The 19,945-nt window shown below is 39.6% G+C and overlaps 1 protein-coding gene across 27 annotated transcripts in view; it reads left to right on the forward strand.

Moving 5' to 3' along the window:
* bt (projectin protein bent) overlaps nt 1–19,945 on the forward strand; it is a 69,750-nt gene that overhangs the window by 47,519 nt on the left and 2,286 nt on the right. For 26 of the 27 annotated variants that reach the window (XM_089472485.1, XM_089472460.1, XM_089472464.1 and 23 more), the window contains 8 exons: nt 34–315; nt 2,034–2,333; nt 2,400–11,873; nt 14,163–15,141; nt 15,454–15,795; nt 15,871–16,913; nt 19,129–19,185; nt 19,782–19,912. In XM_089472485.1, the coding sequence (XP_089328611.1) occupies nt 34–315; nt 2,034–2,333; nt 2,400–11,873; nt 14,163–15,141; nt 15,454–15,795; nt 15,871–16,913; nt 19,129–19,185; nt 19,782–19,912 (12,608 nt within the window). The remainder of the gene's footprint in view (nt 1–33; nt 316–2,033; nt 2,334–2,399; nt 11,874–14,162; nt 15,142–15,453; nt 15,796–15,870; nt 16,914–19,128; nt 19,186–19,781; nt 19,913–19,945) is intronic. The other variant, XM_089472466.1, reaches the window with a different exon arrangement.

A 19,945-nucleotide genomic window follows, 5' to 3' on the forward strand; every position in this document is an offset into this window, starting at 1 on the left:
TTATTAATTTTTACTGTTTTTTTTTTCGGATAGTGGCACCAAAGATTGATCGCAAAAACATTCACACATATAATATTAAAGCTGGTGAGCCAGTATTCCTCGACATTAATGTCAGTGGGGAACCAGCTCCTGAAATTAGTTGGACCCAAAATGGCAAAGGTGTTTTTCCCACATCTGCGAGCCGCATAGAAACAGTTCCCTACAATACTAAATATATCAACAGTAGGTCCGAGAGAAAGGATACTGGTCTTTATAAAATTACAGCTCATAATCTTTATGGTCAAGATCAAGTCGAATTCCAGATCAACATCATAAGTAAGTATATATACTCGTTGCATTAAATAGGTTTTTTTATATCCTGAACCCATTGAAAATGGGAAATCAGGGTATAATGGTTTTGTGAAAAAGTATGTAACGGGCAGAAGGAGGCGTGGCAGACCCCACAAAGTATATATATTCTTGATCAGCGCGACGAGCTTAGTCGATATGTCCGTCCGTCCGTATGAGTGCGCCGATCTCAGAAGTTATAATAGCTAGAGAGCTGAAATTTGGCATGCATACTCGTGTGTAAAATACGCAGTACGAGTTTGCTTTATAACTCGATAACTTTTCATCGAGAATAATCGAAACATTGATTTTGTTTTTTTAGCCTAATTTGAACACTTTTAGATTTGGCGTCTTCAAATTCGCGTTGTATATAAAGTTAATGGATACAACGATTCTGTAATTTACAGATTTTGGATACCACGCCCCCTTCGCCCCTATTTCGCATTTCAAGTACTAGAGACTTGTGCTTTGCAATGTATACACATTTGAGCATTATGATTATGTTCTGAAAATTTCATTAAGATCGTATGTCTACAAAAGAAATTCTTCAACAAATAAATTCTCATAATATAGCCCACACTGCAGCGCAGCCCAAGCGCAGTCGCTGCTTACTGCGCAGTTAGCAGAGCGCAGGCTTATGCGTGCGTGTGGATGCATGTGTATGTATGTGTGCATAAAATAAGTGCAGAATGATTAGAATATCAGCTTAGAGGGTTCGAGCAGTCTCGACTGGAGCCTTCTCACTTGTTTTTTATACCCTGAACCCATTTTCAATGGGAAATCAGGGTATAATGGTTTTGTTGAAATGTATGTAACAGGGAGAAGGAGGCGTGGCACACCCCACAAAGTATATATATTCTTGATCAGGGCGACGAGCTGAGTTGATTTGGCCCTGTCCGTCTGTCCGTATGTATGAATGCGTCGATTTCAGAAGATATAAGAGCTAGAGACTTCAAATTTTTTTTTAAATGTCCGTAATTACAGCGCGCATATCAAGTTTATCATTAAAAATCGATAACTCATCCCGATCTTTTTTTATCGATAAAAAACCCTTATCGAAAACCAGTTATAAGATTATATCTTCTACACCTTTATTGCTAGAGTCTTCAAATTTTTAATGTATACTTATATGCAATTTATACAATTTTGGTTTTTGTTAAAATTTACCCCCCACCCTTAAATTCACCCCCTCACCCACACTTTTGTAAAAAGCGTATTTCAAATACTAGAGACTTGTGCTTTGGCATTTACATGCATATCCATGTTATTATCATAATCTGAGTTTCATGAAGATCGTACATCCACAAAAAAGTTATTAAGCAATTAAGTTCTCATAGTAAGCGCTCACTGCCGCCCATGCGTGTTTATGCTTGTGTGTGTATATGTATGTAAATGTTTGTGTCTGTGTGTGTGTGTGTGTGTGTGTGTATGTATGCCTGTGTGTCAGTGCGTGCGTGCGTGTTTGTGTGTGTGTGTGTGTGTGTGTGTGTGTGTGTGTGTGTGTGTGTGTGTGTGTGTGTGCGTGTTTCTTATGTAAGCTGAAAGACGAGAAAAATTATTGAAATACTCCAAGGGTTCAGGGGATCTCGTAGTCGAGTAGTCTCGACTAGAGCTTTCTTACTTTTTTTTTTTTTTTTGGTTTGTTTTCTATAAGATTGTTCTGATTCTTGGAGCTAATATACTAACATTTTGTTCAATCCTTGCAGCTAAGCCTGGTAAACCGGTAGGACCGCTTGAAGTATCTGATATTCACAAAGATGGATGCAAGCTTAAATGGAAAAAACCTAAAGATGATGGAGGTGAGCCAATTGATAGCTATTTGGTAGAAAAGTTCGACCCCGACACAGGTGTTTGGTTACCTGTTGGTAAGAGCGATATACCAGAAATTACTGTTGATGGCTTAATACCCGGTCACGAGTATAAGTTCCGTGTGAAGGCTGTAAACAAGGAAGGTGAATCTGAACCGCTGGAGACATTGGGCTCAATAGTCGCCAAAGATCCATTTAGTAAGTTTTAATTAATACAACTTATTTTATCACTTTTGAAACTTATAATTCTTGTGTATTATTCAGCGGTACCTTCCAAACCTGGCGCCCCAGAGCCAACAGACTGGTCAGCCAACAAAGCAGAACTTTCTTGGAATGAACCAGCTAGTGATGGGGGCTCCCCTATCATAGGCTACATTATTGAAATCAAGGATAAATATAGTCCACTATGGGAAAAAGCCTTGGAAACGGACTCGCCTACCCCTATCGCCACTGTGAATGGGCTAATAGAAGGAAATGAATACCAATTCAGAGTAACTGCGTTAAACAAAGGTGGACAATCAGAGCCATCTGATGCAAGCAAGACACTTATAGCTAAGCCGCGTTATCTGGCACCAAAGATAGACCGCAGAAATCTACGTGATGTGACAATATCGGCCGGAACAGCGCTAAAGTTAGACGCTGTTATCATTGGTGAGCCGGCACCAAAAGTGGATTGGAAATTTTCGAATTATCCCTTGCAATTTGGAAAAAATACAACAATTGAAACGCCCGACTATTACACCAAACTTGTTATACGCCCGACTCAAAGGGGTGACTCTGGTGAATATTTGGTAACAGCTACAAATAGCTCTGGCAAGGATAGCGTCCTGATTAATGTAATAATTACGGATAAGCCCACACCGCCTAATGGACCACTTCAGATATCTGATGTACATAAGGAAGGATGTCATTTGAAATGGAAACGACCTAACGATGATGGTGGTACTCCTATTGATTATTTCCAAATAGATAAGTTAGATCCAGAAACTGGTTGTTGGTTACCATGTGGACGATCAACCGAGCCCCAGGCCGATATTACTGGTCTGACGCCTGGTAATGAATATAAATTTAGGATATCGGCTGTAAATGCAGAGGGCGAATCGGCTCCATTAGTTGGCGAAGAATCAATTATAGCCAAGAATCCGTTTGACGAGCCTGGAAAGCCTGAAAATTTAAGAGCAACCGATTGGGATAAGGATCACATCGATTTGACTTGGATGCCACCGTTAAGCGATGGGGGATCTCCAATAACTGGCTATCTCATTGAAAAGAAAGATAAATATGGTCAATGGGAAAAGGCTTTGGAAGTGCCAGCTGATCAATGCAAGGCTAGTGTTCCTGACCTAACTGAAGGCCAAGCTTATGAATTCCGTGTTAGCGCCATTAATGCAGCTGGGCCAGGTGAACCATCGAATGCAACACCTTCCATTGTTGCCAAGTCGCGCAATAAGCCGCCAGTTATTGATCGCTCCAACTTAATCGAAGTGCGCATTAAAGCTGGGCAAACTTTTACATTTGATTGTAAAGTATCCGGAGAACCAGCACCTTTAACTAAATGGCTACTTAAAAAAAAAGAGGTGTATTCAAAAGATAACGTGAAAGTTACCCATGTTCCCTATAATACCAAACTTAAAGTAACTAATGCGACCCGTTCTGACTCTGGTCTATATACTCTGCTTGCTGAAAACGCTAACGGAGAAGATAGTGCTGATGTGAAAGTAACTGTTATTGACAAGCCATCCCCACCCAATGGACCACTTAAAGTGGAAGATGTTAATGCAGAGAGTTGCACGCTGCAATGGAATCCACCAGATGACGATGGTGGGCAACCCATCGATAGCTATGTGGTAGAGAAAATGGACGAAGCAACTGGTCGTTGGGTACCAGCAGCAGAGACAGATGGACCAAGCACTAGTTTAAAAGTGATAGGCCTTACACCCGGACATAAATACAAATTTAGAGTACGTGCTAGGAACCGTCAAGGTACATCAGATCCACTTACAGCACCTCGTGCCATTGAAGCCAAAAATCCATACGATGAACCCACCAAGCCGGGAACTCCATCTATTAAAGATTTCGACAAAGATTTTGTGGACTTGGAATGGACAAGGCCAGAAAACGATGGTGGTTCACCTATAAGTGGTTATGTAATCGAGAAGCGAGACAGATATTCACCAGATTGGGAGAAGTGCGCTGAAGTCGATGGTGATGTAACTAGCGGTCATGTGCCTGATCTGATTGATGGTGTTAAATATGAATTCCGTGTCAGAGCAGTAAACAAAGCTGGTCCCGGTATACCAAGCGATGCGACTGAACCGCATATTGCGCGTGCCAAAAACTTGCCGCCTAAAATTGATAAGAACTTTATGTTGGATATAAAAATTCGTGCAGGAAACGTATTTGAATTTGATGTGCCGGTTAGTGGAGAGCCCATTCCAAGTAAGGAATGGACCCATGAAGATAATATGGTTATAAATGCAGATCGTGTGAAAATCTCAAATTTCGATGATCGCACGAAATTGCGTATTCTAGATGCTAAACGGGCAGATACTGGATCCTACAAATTGGTTGGCCGCAATATTAATGGTATTGATAGCCATACTGTTAAAGTGACTGTACTAGATGTTCCAACTATTCCCGAAGGACCACTACGTGGGGATGAGGTATCCAAAAACTCAATGACACTGCGTTGGCGACCACCCAAAGATGATGGTGGCTCCGAAATAACGCACTATGTCGTTGAAAAAATGGACAATGAAGCAATGCGTTGGGTGCCAGTCGGAGAATGTGCTGGCACTGAGATTCGTGCTGATAATCTTATTGAAAACCATGATTATAATTTTAGAGTACGTGCTGTTAACAAACAAGGGCAATCACAGCCTTTAACAACTAGTCAAGCCATTACAGCTAAGGATCCATATTCCCATCCAGATAAACCAGGTCAACCACAAGCTGTTGATTGGGGCAAGGACTTTGTGGACCTGGAATGGGCTGCACCTAAAAGGGATGGTGGAGCACCTATTTCTTCATATATTGTCGAAAAGAGACCCAAATTCGGACTATGGGAACGTGCTGCTGTTCTACCTGGAGATGAGCGAAAAGCCCACATAGCCGATCTAACAGACGGTGGAGAGTACGAGTTCCGTATAATTGCTGTGAATCGCGGTGGTCAGAGCGATCCATCAGATCCATCTGCAACCATTATATGCAAGCCACGCTTCCTGGCCCCATTCTTTGATAAATCTCTCTTAAATGATATAACTGTTCATGCTGGTAAATGTCTGGGCTGGACGCTACCAATAGAAGCTTCACCACGACCAACAATTAAATGGCTTTACAATGGCAAGGAAATAGAACCAAATAGACGAATTGAGTCAAATATTTTCCAAAATGAACTGACATTTGAAATACCCTCAGCGCTTCGGTCTGATGAAGGACGATATACATTGATACTGAAAAACGAGCACGGTTCATTTGATGCATCAGCACACGCAACAGTACTTGACCGTCCATCAGTGCCAAGGGGTCCACTGGATATCACAAAGATAACCAGAGATGGCTGCCACTTGGGATGGAAGGCACCTGATGATGATGGGGGCTCACCAATATTGCATTACATTATTGAAAAAATGGACTTGTCCAGAGGAACATGGTCAGATGCGGGCATGAGTACCCATCCAGTTCATGATGTTATACGTCTTGTTCATCGAAAGGAATATTTATTCCGTGTTAAGGCTGTCAATGCAATTGGCGAGTCGGATCCATTAGAAGCATCACAAAGCATTATTGCCAAGAATGACTTTGATGAGCCCGATGCGCCCGGTAAGCCAAGTATTACCGATTGGGATCGCGATCATGTTGACCTACAATGGATTGCACCAAAATCGGATGGTGGTGCACCCCTTACCGAATATATTATACAAAAGAAAGAAAAGGGAAGCCCATACTGGGTGAATGTTGTTCACGTACCTCCGAATAAGACTGCAGCAACTGTACCAGAACTTGTCGAGGGCCAAGAATATGAGTTTAGAGTAATTGCTGTCAATCAAGCTGGCCAGTCCGAGCCATCCGAACCATCGGATATGATAACGGCCAAGCCACGCTACTTGGCACCAAAGATTATAACACCATTACACGAAGTATGTATTAAGGCCGGACTTATATTCCATATAGATATAGATTTTATTGGCGAGCCAGCACCAGAGGCGATATGGACGCACAAGAGTAATGCATTGCGCTCAAATGAAAGATCAACCATTACCACAATAGGACACCATACTGTTGTCCATACTGTTAATTGTCAACGTACAGATTCTGGAATTTATCATTTGCTATTGCGCAATGATTCTGGCATCGATGAGGGTAGCTTTGAACTGATTGTTCTCGATCGTCCCGGCCCACCTGATGGCCCATTAGAGTACGAAGAAATAACTGCTAACTCTGTGACCATATCATGGAAACCACCAAAAGATAATGGCGGATCTGAAATATCTGCATATGTCATCGAGAAAAGGGATTTAACACATGGTGGAGGTTGGGTACCTGCTGTTTCGTACGTTAACGCTAAATACAATCATGCAGTTGTTCCGAGACTCTTAGAAGGTACGAAATACGAGTTTAGAGTAATGGCTGAGAATTTGCAGGGACGTTCCGATCCATTAGCATCGGATCAGCCTGTTATAGCTAAAAGTCAATACACCGTCCCTGGAGCACCAGGTAAACCAGAATTATTGGACAGTGATAAAGATCATATTACTATCAAATGGAAACAGCCCATAAGCAACGGTGGCTCACCCATAATTGGCTATGATATTGAGCGTAGAGATGTAAATACTGGCCGGTGGATCAAAATTAATGGAGAGCCAACTCCGACCGCCGAATATAGGGATGACCGAGTATCACCAAATCATCAATATCAATACAGAGTATCGGCAGTCAATGCAGCCGGAAATGGCAAACCTTCAGAGCCATCATCTACACTCAATGCGCGCCCCATGCGGGAGAAGCCAAAACTCCATCTCGATGGCTTGCTCGGCAGACGTATTAAAGTACGTGCTGGTGAACCAGTCAGTGTTCATATTCCGATCTCTGGTGCACCAACGCCGACGGTTGAATGGAAGCGCGGGGACATAAAATTATCAGATGGTAGTAAAATCTCATTCGACACAAATACGGAGCGTACAATTTTCCGTATTGATGATTCAACTAGGAAAGACTCTGGAGTATATAAAATTACAGTATCCAATGAATTCGGAAAAGAATCTGCTGATATTGAAATAATAGTAGTTGATAAACCAGGGCCGCCCGAAGGTCCCCTGACCTACACTGAGATAGCACCTGATCACATTTCATTGCAATGGAATTTACCGACAGATGATGGTGGCAGTGATATAACAGGCTTTATTGTTGAATTTACAGAGTTTGGTGTTGATGATTGGAAGCCTGTACCTGGCTACTGCCCGAAAACAAATTACACAGTCAAGGGGCTAACTGAAGGAAAAAAATATTTATTCCGTGTCACAGCTGAGAATATATACGGCATTTCCGATGCTCTCGAAGGTAAGCCAGTTGTAGCAAAGTCCCCATTCGATCCACCAGGTTCACCCACACAGCCTCAAGTTGTTGGATATACCCCAAGCTCAGCATCATTGGAATGGCATCCACCAGATTATTGCGGCGGAAAACCGATTTCAGGTTATATTGTAGAAAGACGAGAACGCGGTGGCGAATGGATTAAGTGTAATAATTATCCAACGCCGAATACCAGCTATACAGTGCCCGATTTACGTGAAGGCTCTAGATACGAGTTCCGTGTAACTGCTGTCAATGAAGCTGGTCCCGGCAGCCCATCAAAGCCATCTGATCCTATGTCAGCTGAACTACAACGCTATCGTCCTGATCCACCCGAACCACCAAAGGCCGACCGCATCACAAGGGATAGTGTTACATTATCCTGGCGGCCTCCACGAAACGATGGAAAATCCAAAATCAAAGGCTTTTATATTGAGCAACGACCTAAAAATTCAAAAGATTGGAAGCCAGTTAATGACATACCAATTAATTCTACTGTGTTTACGGTACCAGATTTGAAAGAAGGCGAAGAATATTCATTCCGCATTATTGCAGAAAACGATGTTGGACGGTCAGAACCTTCCAAACCATCACAGCCCATACAAATTGAAGAACAGCCCAATAAGCCATGCATGGACTTAGGTGGAGTTCGCGATATAATTTGTCGTGCCGGAGACGATTTCAGCATTCACGTACCCTATGTTGCTTTCCCGAAACCGACAGCATTCTGGTACTCAAATGATATTGTGCTGGATGATGACAAACGTGTGCACCAGCAATTAACTGATGATGCTGCTTCATTCGTTGTAAAGAACTCAAAGCGATCGGACTCAGGGCAGTATAGACTACAGCTTAAAAATCCACACGGCTATGATACGGCTACCATTAACGTAAAAGTCTTGGATAGACCTGGAGCACCAAGCAATTTGCGTGCTGATGAATTTGCGGGTGATTCTTTGACATTATATTGGAATCCTCCACTGGATGATGGTGGCTCTCCTATTCAGAACTATATTGTTGAGAAAAAAGAGGCCCGTTCTTCAACTTGGACAAAAGTCAGTAGCTACTGTACTGTGCCATTTGTACGTGTACGTAATCTGACAATTGGTAAGGAATATGATTTCCGAGTAATTGCGGAAAATAAATATGGTGAATCAGATCCAGCCACAACGTCAGAGCCCATCAGAGCAAGGCATCCATTCGATGTACCTAATGCACCTGGCATACCTCGCGGCATAGATTCAACAGAGGATAGTATTACGATTGCCTGGTCTAAGCCCAAACATGATGGTGGATCACCAATAACCGGATACGTAATCGAGAAGCGACTTTTGAGTGAAGACAAATGGACAAAGGCTGTTCATGCCCTCTGTCCAGATCTTACCTGCAAGATACCCAACTTAATAGAAAATGCAGAATATGAATTTAGAGTTGCTGCTGTCAATGCGGCGGGTCAATCACCATTTAGTGCATCAAGCGAGCTTATTTTCTGTCGCCGTCCGCCCCACGCGCCAAAAATAACATCTGACTTATCTATAAGGGATATGACTGTAATTGCTGGTGATGAATTCCATATAACTGTACCATATCATGCGAATCCACGGCCAACACCTTCTTGGAATATCAATGGTATCGAAGTATCAGCCAATGAACGCATTCGATTCGATACAGATGATTACAGCTCAGTTTACCACAATAAATGTGCTAAGCGTTCGGAAACTGGATCCTATACAATTACATTAACAAATAGCAAGGGCTCCGACACAGCATCCTGTCATGTGACCGTTGTTGACAGACCTGGTGCACCACAAGGTCCATTGAATGTCTATGATATTACACCAGATACGTGTACACTAGCTTGGAAGACACCACTTGACGATGGTGGGTCACCAATCACAAATTATGTGGTTGAGAAATTGGATACTAGTGGTACATGGGTAAAGGTTAGCAGTTTTGTACGCAATACACATTACGATGTAATGGGCCTGGAACCCAATCACAAATATCATTTCCGTATAAGAGCTGAGAATCAATATGGACTATCAGAGTCACTAGACATGCCTGAACCCATAACTGCCAAACATCAATTCACTGTTCCCGATGAACCTGGCCAGCCGAAGGTAATTGATTGGGATTCTGGCAATGTAACATTAATATGGACACGTCCAGCCAGTGATGGTGGCTCTCGCATTCAGGGTTATCAAATTGAATACCGTGACATCGTCAATGACTCATCATGGAATACCTATGAGTATTTAATAAAAGACATTAAATATCAATTGTACAACTTAACGAATGGTAGCGAATATGAATTCCGTATTAAAGCGAAGAATGCTGCTGGCTACAGTAAACCATCTCCTCCATCAATGCGATTCAAGCTGAAGGGTAAATTTAATATACCATCTCCTCCAGGTACACCACAGGTTATGAAAGTGGGCAAGAACTATGTCGATCTAAAATGGGAGAAACCACTCAGCGATGGAGGCTCTCGCATTACTGGTTACATTATAGAGCGTCGAGATATTGGGGGTGCTGTTTGGGTTAAATGTAATGATTACAATGTTCTCGATACTGAATTCACAGTTATTAACCTTATCGAAATGGGCGATTATGAATTCCGAATTTTTGCTATTAATGCTGCAGGACGCTCAGAGCCCAGCCATTGTACTATGCCCATTAAGGTCTGCGAAATTTTAGGCGGCGAGAAGCCAGATTGGATATCGAGATTACAAGACAGGATTGCACCTTGTGGCAAAGACTTTACGTTACAGTGCGCTGCATCTGGTAAGCCAAGTCCCACAGCAAGATGGTTGAGAAATGGTAAAGAAATCCAGATGCAGCCTGGAGGACGTTTCACATGTGATAGTAAAGACGGTGCCTTCCGTTTACACATCACAAATGTGCAATCTGGCGATGATGGTGACTATACTTGTGAAGCGATAAACTCGCTTGGATTTGTGCATACATCTAGTTATCTTAAAGTTGGCTCACCACCGATTATAAACCGATGCCCCGATGAGTTGTATTTACCAGAGGGCGATAATACAAAGATTAAGATTTACTATTCAGGCGATCAGCCACTTTCAGTGAAGATAACCAGAAATAACGAGCTCATCTCCGATGTGGCTGACGAATCTCATTTTAAATATACTGTCTTTGATGATTATATTGCTATATTTATTTGCGATATCGTTAAGACCGATGGTGGCAACTATCAAATTGAGCTCAGCAATGATTCTGGTAGTGCAGTCGGACGTTTTGATGCACGTATTACCGGATTGCCTTCAGCACCCGTTGGACCAATAGGAATTTCACATATCAACAAGCATTCGTGTATATTAGCCTGGCGTCCACCAGTGTATGATGGTGGTCTGAGAATAACTCATTATGTGGTTGAACGGAAGGATATATCGTCACCCCATTGGATCACTGTGTCCAGCACCTGCAAGGATACAAACTTCAATGTGCAAGGTCTGATCGAAAACCAAGAGTATATATTCCGCGTAATGGCTGTTAATGAAAACGGCATAGGCTCTCCATTAGAAGGCTTAAATCCAATTCGTGCCAAGGCACCAATCGATCCACCATCACCTCCTGGCATTCCTGACATTACAGAGATTGGTGGAGACTTTGTCCATTTAGAATGGAACAAGCCGGAGTTGGATGGTGGTAGCTATATACAAGGATATTGGATTGAGAAACGAGAAATTGGCAGCGATACTTGGCAACGAGTTAATCAAATTATTTGTGCTGCAAATCAAATCAACTGTCATCATTTGATTGAAGGTCGTCAGTACGAATTCCGCGTATTCGCACAAAATACAGCTGGACTATCGAGACCGTCGACCGCCTCGCAGGCCGTTAAAATAGTCGATCCAAAGGCGGCAACACCTCCTGTTGTTGTGAAGCCACTACGTGATGCGAACTGCATACAAAACCATAATGCACAGTTCACATGTGAAATCACCGGAGTTCCTCGACCTACCATAACTTGGTATAAAGGAGCGCGTGAGATTACGAGTGGAGCTCGCTATCACATCTATTCCGAGGGTGATAATCACTTCTTGAATATTAACGACGTATTCGGCGAAGATGCTGATGAATATGTTTGTCGTGCCGTAAATAAAGCCGGTGCCAAGTCAACACGTGCAGCTCTCGCCATTATGAGTAAGTATTTCATTACCACATTAACACCACTAGCTGAGTCGAAGAAAGCATTGAATTTGATTTAAATATAAATTACACATGTATTTATATGTGGACATGTGCTATTTCTTGTGTAAGCAGAAAAGGAGCTAAGAATTATGGAATTATCAGTTCCTCGAAGGATCTATAAGAATCTTGACTATTATTCTTTATTATTGTAAGCTGAACCCATTAACAAGTAAGAAAGCTCTAGTCGACACTGCTCGACTACGAGATCCCTGTATACCCTGAACCCTTCGAGCAACTAATATTTCAATAATTATTCGCATATGCACACACACAGACATACGTACGCACACATAAAAACGCATTGGCTGCAGTGCTTTATGGGAAATTTTGGCGTTTTGCGGGTATTTTGTCGTTTTTTTCGAAGTATTAAAATGTATTATTTTTTTATGTTACCATCTTAATAAAACTCCAAACTTTAAGATACTGTACCCTAAATGTTGAATAACAGTCCACTGTTAAGCCTAACAGCTGTTAAAATCAGCTGTTTTCTTCGAAAAGCATGTGCCTTCAGCTTACAATTTCTAGTTGCTGATTTTCAAATCGTCGTTATTTAATGACCAGACATAATTTTTGAGAAATTTAAAAAGTATATGAATTATTAGAATTTCTACTATGCGTTGGTTTAGATAACATTTAATATTTGAACTTATTCTATTAATTTTTTGTAAAATTAGCAAATTAAACTTTGCAATGATATATAAAACAGCCAAAAGGGCGCATAAGTATAATTCCAATTGTATGTCGTAGAGGAATTAATTGTGATATCAATGCCTTTGTCTCAATGTGCACTTTTGCGCACAACCGGCGCAAATCAATCAATCGAGCTGACCAGAGTGATATTTGGCTCAATAAAAAGGGCCTAACCAAGAAACAATAATTGTGATTTTTTTTAAGGCGAAACTAAATAAGACTAATATTGACTCAACTTATTAATCATATTAAAAAGCAAAAGCCGCTTTTTTGCTGAAATATAAATGCCAAATGAAAGAAATGCAGCAGGAACTGACAACTATGAATGACTGTCTATGACAACAAATGTTTATAAAATAATAACTGTTCACCCTGTAGGCATTTTTGGCAAAGAAGCGTCTGATTTGCACAACCAGGTCTATAAATCAGACAAATTTCATCACGCATAGAAAGATAGCAGAATCCATAATTTCGCTGATGGTTGTAATAGAGCAATGGATACATCTGATCAGAATATTTCTTCGGCAAATCTTTAGAAACAAGTTTGAAAGCATAAAGGTTGCTGTCTAATGAAGTTGCACGCCTTGCATTATGTAAAGTTGAAGGCACAATTAAGAAGAAGAACCTGAAGTTTTTTGATCTGGAACTCAAAACTGAAGAAAATTAATTTCGATTTTATAAAAAGCTCGATTGTTTTCAATTAAAGTTATTATATTAAAGTATTAACAAGCAAAATTCTTTAAAAAACAAAATTAACTTTTTAACAAAATTAATTTTTTTTGTGGGCGGTGACACGCCCATTTTTATAAAATATATTTCTGATGGTATATATATTAATAATACAAAAACTGGATCAAAAAATCTTGCTTAGTTTTCAAGTTATTAATTCATACCCGATAATTTCGATTTTTCCCCATAGTGCAGTGGTGGCTTACTATGAGAACTTAATTGTTCAATAACTTTTCTCGTGGATGTACTTTCTTCATGAAACTTTGAGATTACTATTATAACATGGATATGCATGTATTTGCAAAGCACAAGCCTCTAGTATTTGATATACGTCTTTTACAAATATGTGGGTTAGGGGGTGAATATAGGGGTGGAGAGTAAATTTTACAAAAGCCGAAATTGTATAAAATGCATAGAAGTCTACATTTAAAATTTGGAGACTCTAGCATTCAAGAGGTGGAAGATATAATTTTAAAACTGATTTTCGACAAGGTTTTTTATCGATAAAACAAATAACGGGATGAGTTATCGATTTTTGGTGATAAGCTCAATATCCGCGTTATATATACGGATATTTAAAAAATTTTGAAGTGTCTAGCTCTTATATCTTCTGAAATCGACGCGTTCATACATACGGACGGACGGACAGGACCAAATCGACTCAGCTCGTCGCTCTGATCAAGAAATATATACTTTGAGGGGTCTGCCACGCCTCCTTCTGCCAGTTACATACTTTCATTACATTACATTCTTTAATAAGCATAAAAATAGAGTCAGATACTATATCAACGTCACTAAAATTAATTTATTGACAATTTGTAGCTGCGCCGAAGTTGAATGTTCCACCACGATTCAGAGACACTGCTTACTTTGATAAGGGGGAAAATGTTGTCATTAAAATACCATTCACTGGTTTCCCCAAACCCCGTATTAATTGGGTAAAGGATGGAGATAAAATTGAATCTGGCGGACACTACAATGTTGAAGTCAAAGACCGCCACGCCATATTAACAATTCTTGATGGATCGCGGCTCGACTCTGGCCCATACCGAATAACGGCAGAGAATGAACTTGGGTCGGATACGGCTGTAATTCAAGTGCAAATCAGTGATCGTCCAGATCCACCACGGTTCCCATTGGTTGAGAGTATTGGCACAGACTCGTTATCTCTAAGCTGGAAGGCACCTGTTTGGGATGGTGGCAGCGATATTACAAATTATCTAGTTGAAAGGCGTGAGCATCCACTTTCTTCATGGATACGTGTTGGAAACACTCGATTCACTTCAATGGCTGTTACTGGTCTGACACCTGGCAAAGAGTATGATTTCCGTATATTTGCCGATAATGTCTATGGACGATCTGATCCATCGGAGGTAAGCACACTGATCAAGACGAAAGATTCCATTAAGAAGAAGCCCACAGAGCGTAAATGGGAATTGGATGAAAACGGCAAAAAGATACGCGGCAAGGCTGATGGAGCAATTAAAGACTATGATTCTTATGTATTCGACATATACTCGAAATTCGTGCCACAGCCCGTTGAAATTTCCCATCAAAGCGTTTACGATAGATACGATATACTTGAGGAGATCGGTACCGGTGCCTTTGGTGTTGTGCACAGATGTCGGGAGCGTAGCACTGGAAATATATTCGCTGCCAAATTTATACCCGTATCACATGCTGTTGAAAAAGACTTGATTCGACGTGAGATTGACATTATGAACCAGTTGCATCATCAAAAATTGATCAACCTACACGATGCTTTCGAAGATGATGACGAAATGGTTCTTATACTTGAATTGTAAGTAAAAGAAAAATTCATAACTTACTACTTACTAAGCCAAATATGAGCAGCATTTTATCTTAAAAATTTCTTCATATTTCATGACGTGAATAGAGTGCCTATAGCAAAAAAAAAAAAAATAATAAAAAAATACAATATTTATCATGATTTATTTAAAAGCATATCAAAAATTATCTATTAATATATAAAATACGTATGTATATCAGAGCCACTATATGTATGTAGTTATATATTAAATTATATTATAGTGAATAATTATATTCGTTACTATTTAATATTATATAAATAAATTTCGTTTATTCGTCATAGCTTATCTGGTGGAGAATTATTTGAACGTATCACTGCAGAAGGATACGTTATGACCGAAGCCGAAGTTATTAATTATATGAGACAGATCTGCGAGGGTATCAAACATATGCACGAGAAAAATATTATTCACTTGGACATAAAGCCGGAGAATATAATGTGCCAGACACGCAGCAGTACAAACGTGAAACTAATTGATTTTGGTCTGGCCACACGATTGGATCCTAACGAAGTCGTAAAAATCACAACAGGCACAGCCGAATTTGCAGCCCCTGAAATTGTAAATAGAGAGCCAGTTGGCTTCTATACAGATATGTGGGCCACGGGTGTGCTTGCTTATGTGCTGTAAGTTTATTTCATTAAAACATTGAGAAATATGTAATTCTGCATAAATGCTTGCTTTCTTTTCGTATGCTATAGCCTAAGTGGACTTTCGCCATTCGCTGGAGAGAACGATATACAGACTCTAAAGAATGTTAAAGCCTGCGATTGGGACTTCGATATGGATGCATTTAAGCATATATCCGATGAGGGCAAAGATTTTATACGCAAGCTTCTTGTTGCCAACAAAGAGAAACGAATGACTGCCCACGAATGTCTGCTTCATCCATGGCTGACAGGCGATCACAGGGAGCTAACACAGAAGATTGCTCGCGATCGTTATTTAGCATATCGGGAGAAATTGCGAAAGAAGTACGAGGAGTTTGAAAAGTATCTATTGCCTATTGGCCGCCTATCCGAGTATTCATCACTACGAAAATTGTTAATGGAGAAATATAAGATTCATGACGCCGTGTTCGATCGTCGACAAGCTGCTCCTCGATTTGTCATCCGACCCTCGTCACAGTTCTGTTACGAAGGACAAAGCGTTAGATTCTATTGTAGGTGCATCGCGATTGCCACGCCCACGCTCACTTGGACACACAACAATATTGAGTTAAGGCAGAGCGTTAAATTTATGAAACGGTATGCAGGAGATGACTATTACTTTATAATTAATCGTGTCAAGCTAGATGATCGTGGCGAATACATAATACGCGCCGAAAACCATTACGGTTCCAGAGAGGAAGTAGTGTTCCTCAATGTACATCCACTGCCAAAGGAACAACCAAGATATAGAACCGAATCGACGCCGGTTCGACGTCGTGAGCCCTTGCCCTATACCTTCTGGCAGGAGGAAGCGGAATCGGCACCCAATTTTACATTCCTATTACGTCCACGCGTCATGCAGGCCCGCGACACGTGTAAGCTCCTCTGTTGTGTAAGTGGCAAGCCCGTTCCTTCTGTCAAGTGGTATAAGGATGGGCGTGAGCTAAGTAAATACGAATATGCAATGACTCACTCCGATGGCGTTGTCACAATGGAAATTATTGATTGTAAGCCCTCAGACTCTGGCAAATACAGCTGTAAGGCAACGAATTGCCATGGAACAGATGAGACAACATGCGTCGTTATTGTCGAAGGTAATTTCTATTTATACTAAGATATCCTATCCTAAAATAGTTACCGAACATCCGAAGTCGGTGTATAAAAATACAATTTATACAGTCAGCAAATAAAGTTTAGGTACACTTCGCTATCAACATTACGTGTTAAAACAAGTAAGAAAGCTGTAGTCGAGACTACAAGATCCCCTTAACCCTTCGAGCAACTGATATTTCAATAATTATTCGCACATGGACACACACATGCACACACACACGCACACACACAGGCATACGCACTCACGCATAAACACGCATTGGCTGCAGTGATGGCTTACTATGGAAATTTACTTGTGTTATAACTCTTATTGTGGATGGACTATCTTAATGATTTCAGATTATGAATGTAACATAGATATGCATGTATTTGCCCAAGTCTCTAGTATTTGAAATACGGCTTTTACACAGATGGATGAGGTGATGGTGAGGGGTTAATATAAGGGTTTATTTTGACCAAAATCGAAATTCTATAAAGTACATATAAATCTATATTTAAAATTTGGCGAATAGGGCTTTAAAGATGTAGCTGAAATAAATTTTTTACTGGTTTTCGATAATATTTTTAATTTTAATTTTTTTTAATTAATAATAAAAGAATGGGGCAGATTATCGATTTTTTAGGAAAAAAAATTTCAATTTCTAATTCTATCTTCTGAGATCGACACGTTCAAGCATACGTACAGACGGACGGACAGGGCTAATCAAGAATATATATACTTTGTGGCGGTTTGCCACGCCTCCTGCCTGTAACATACATTTCAACAAAACCATTATACCCGGATTTCCCATTGAAAAAGGATTCAGGGTATAAAAATACCGAACCTACTTCTAATCTTAGAGTCTATTTATGTGGAAACAAGTAAGGAAACTCTAGTCAAAATAGCTTTCTGCTTACACAAGAAAAACACACATAAACACACTCACAGATCCACATAACCACACACGCATCGGCTGCAGTGTGGGCATACTATATAACTTAATTATTTAATAACAATTCTTGTGAATGGACTCTCTTTAGGAAACTTTTAGATTTATAAAGTGTTATAAGCGTTTTTCCTGATCCACCCACTAGGGCGTGGCAAATCGGAAAATGCATTTTCCGATATGCCTGAAATCATATTAGTTGAAGCTAGAATGCTGAAATTTGGAATGTAGATCCGCGTCGACCACCCAAGATCACGAGCTATGCCGGATATATCTACGCCCATTAAGGACGTGGCAAATCGAATAAAACTGTATATCCAAGAATTTTAAAGCTAGAGCGCTGAAATTTTGCTCGTAAGATAATGTTATGATTCTATAAATTCTTATATGTCTACGCCCATTAGGGGAGTGGCAAATCGGAGCTGAGGATATAGTGATTTAAATTCTGCTATATTTTGCTTTGACAAATATACGCATTTCAATGTTATAATCACGTTCTAAAAGTTTTATGAAAATAGTCCATAGTCCAAAAGTTTCATGAACATAGTGGCAAGGTGTCGGAACAATTTAAGAAATTTTCGCTGTAAATACACCCGAAAGGGTCACAGAATAAATATTGTAGATAAAAAAAAAGATACAAAAAAATTATTTAAAAAAAAGCATACAATAATAAATAAATTATAAATATTTCCTATTTTTCTAATAATAAATTTCGTTACGCTAGATTTCTCGAATCCGCCCACTGTGCGACGAGCTGAATCGAAATAGCTCCTCCGTCTGTCTGGCAATATATACTCGTGTATACCATACGCAGTACGAGTTTATCATATTTTTTCGATAACTCACCCGATATCTTTTTTTATCGAGAATTATCGATACATTGATTTTGGTTTTTTAGGCAGAATTTGAATACTATTAGACCTAAAGACTTTGGATTTACTAAGCACTCTTACTTGTTTCATTTAATGTAATGTAATAAAGCTGGTTGAAAAATTACTGCGTGTCTAAACTTTATTTACTTACTGTATATATACAGTAAGGTTATATAGTGTACATATTTAAATATGTATACGCATATATATGTATGTGTATAAACATAGAATTTTCTCCACTTTTCTTATCTACTATCGACATGTGATATACAGATGGCATGATATACTATACATATATAGATGTAGCATATGAACACATATTATTTTCATTTGTCTTTGAGCTTAATCTTTTAAACATATGATTTCTTGCATTTACTCAAATTCAATGTCTTATCCAGGAGAATGGGTTACACCTGAGCAGGCCGAACTTGCACACAACTTCCTTTACTCAGGAGGTAATTTGTTATAAATAAACTCTAGTCTAAAACATACACATACTATTACTTATGTTTATTTATTCTCTACTCTTAAGCATGCATACTTTCATACTCATACATAATTATTCTACCTATGTGGAGTCCAATTTATGTTTTTTTTTTGTATAATATGTAGTATACCATGCATGTTATAAAAATTTGAGTCGATTTAGTAGTTCGAGATTAAAAACTCGATTCCTAATATATACAAGGTTCATATCTAAAGTTAGAGCTTAAAGCTAAAAAAAAAAAAGACCAGTGAACTTATTGACTATGACACCTTTTAAGGATATAACGAAAGAACTTTGGAAATCGTCAAATTTCTATATTCCCCTTAGATCTTACGATATCATTTTATTCGCAATAACTTTCCTAATCAGTGCATCGACCTACAATATTTTGAGTTGTTTATATACTTTTGTATACTACTAAAACATTCTAAATTTGTCCCTATCTCCTTTTCCCTCACACCCGTAGAAAGTAGCTAATAGAAAAGTATCTATATCCCTGCCTAAAAAGCAATATGTAACATTTATCTCAACTTTTGTTTGTTTGTATTTTTTTTTCTAAAACAGATCGAAAATACATCGAACAACCCATCAAGCCGGCTCCTCCACCGATTATAACCACACGTCAATTCACGTCGTCAAATATTTCCAACAGTTCACATCAGTCATCAAGCTCGACATCGACGGCGGACGTTAAGGTGAGAGTAGAAGGACATAATTAATTCAAAAAG

The sequence above is a fragment of the Drosophila arizonae genome, chromosome 6 (assembly GCF_054131065.1).
Source record: "Drosophila arizonae isolate 15081-1271.41 chromosome 6, UAZ_ARI_1.0, whole genome shotgun sequence".
Taxonomy (NCBI): domain Eukaryota; kingdom Metazoa; phylum Arthropoda; class Insecta; order Diptera; family Drosophilidae; genus Drosophila; species Drosophila arizonae.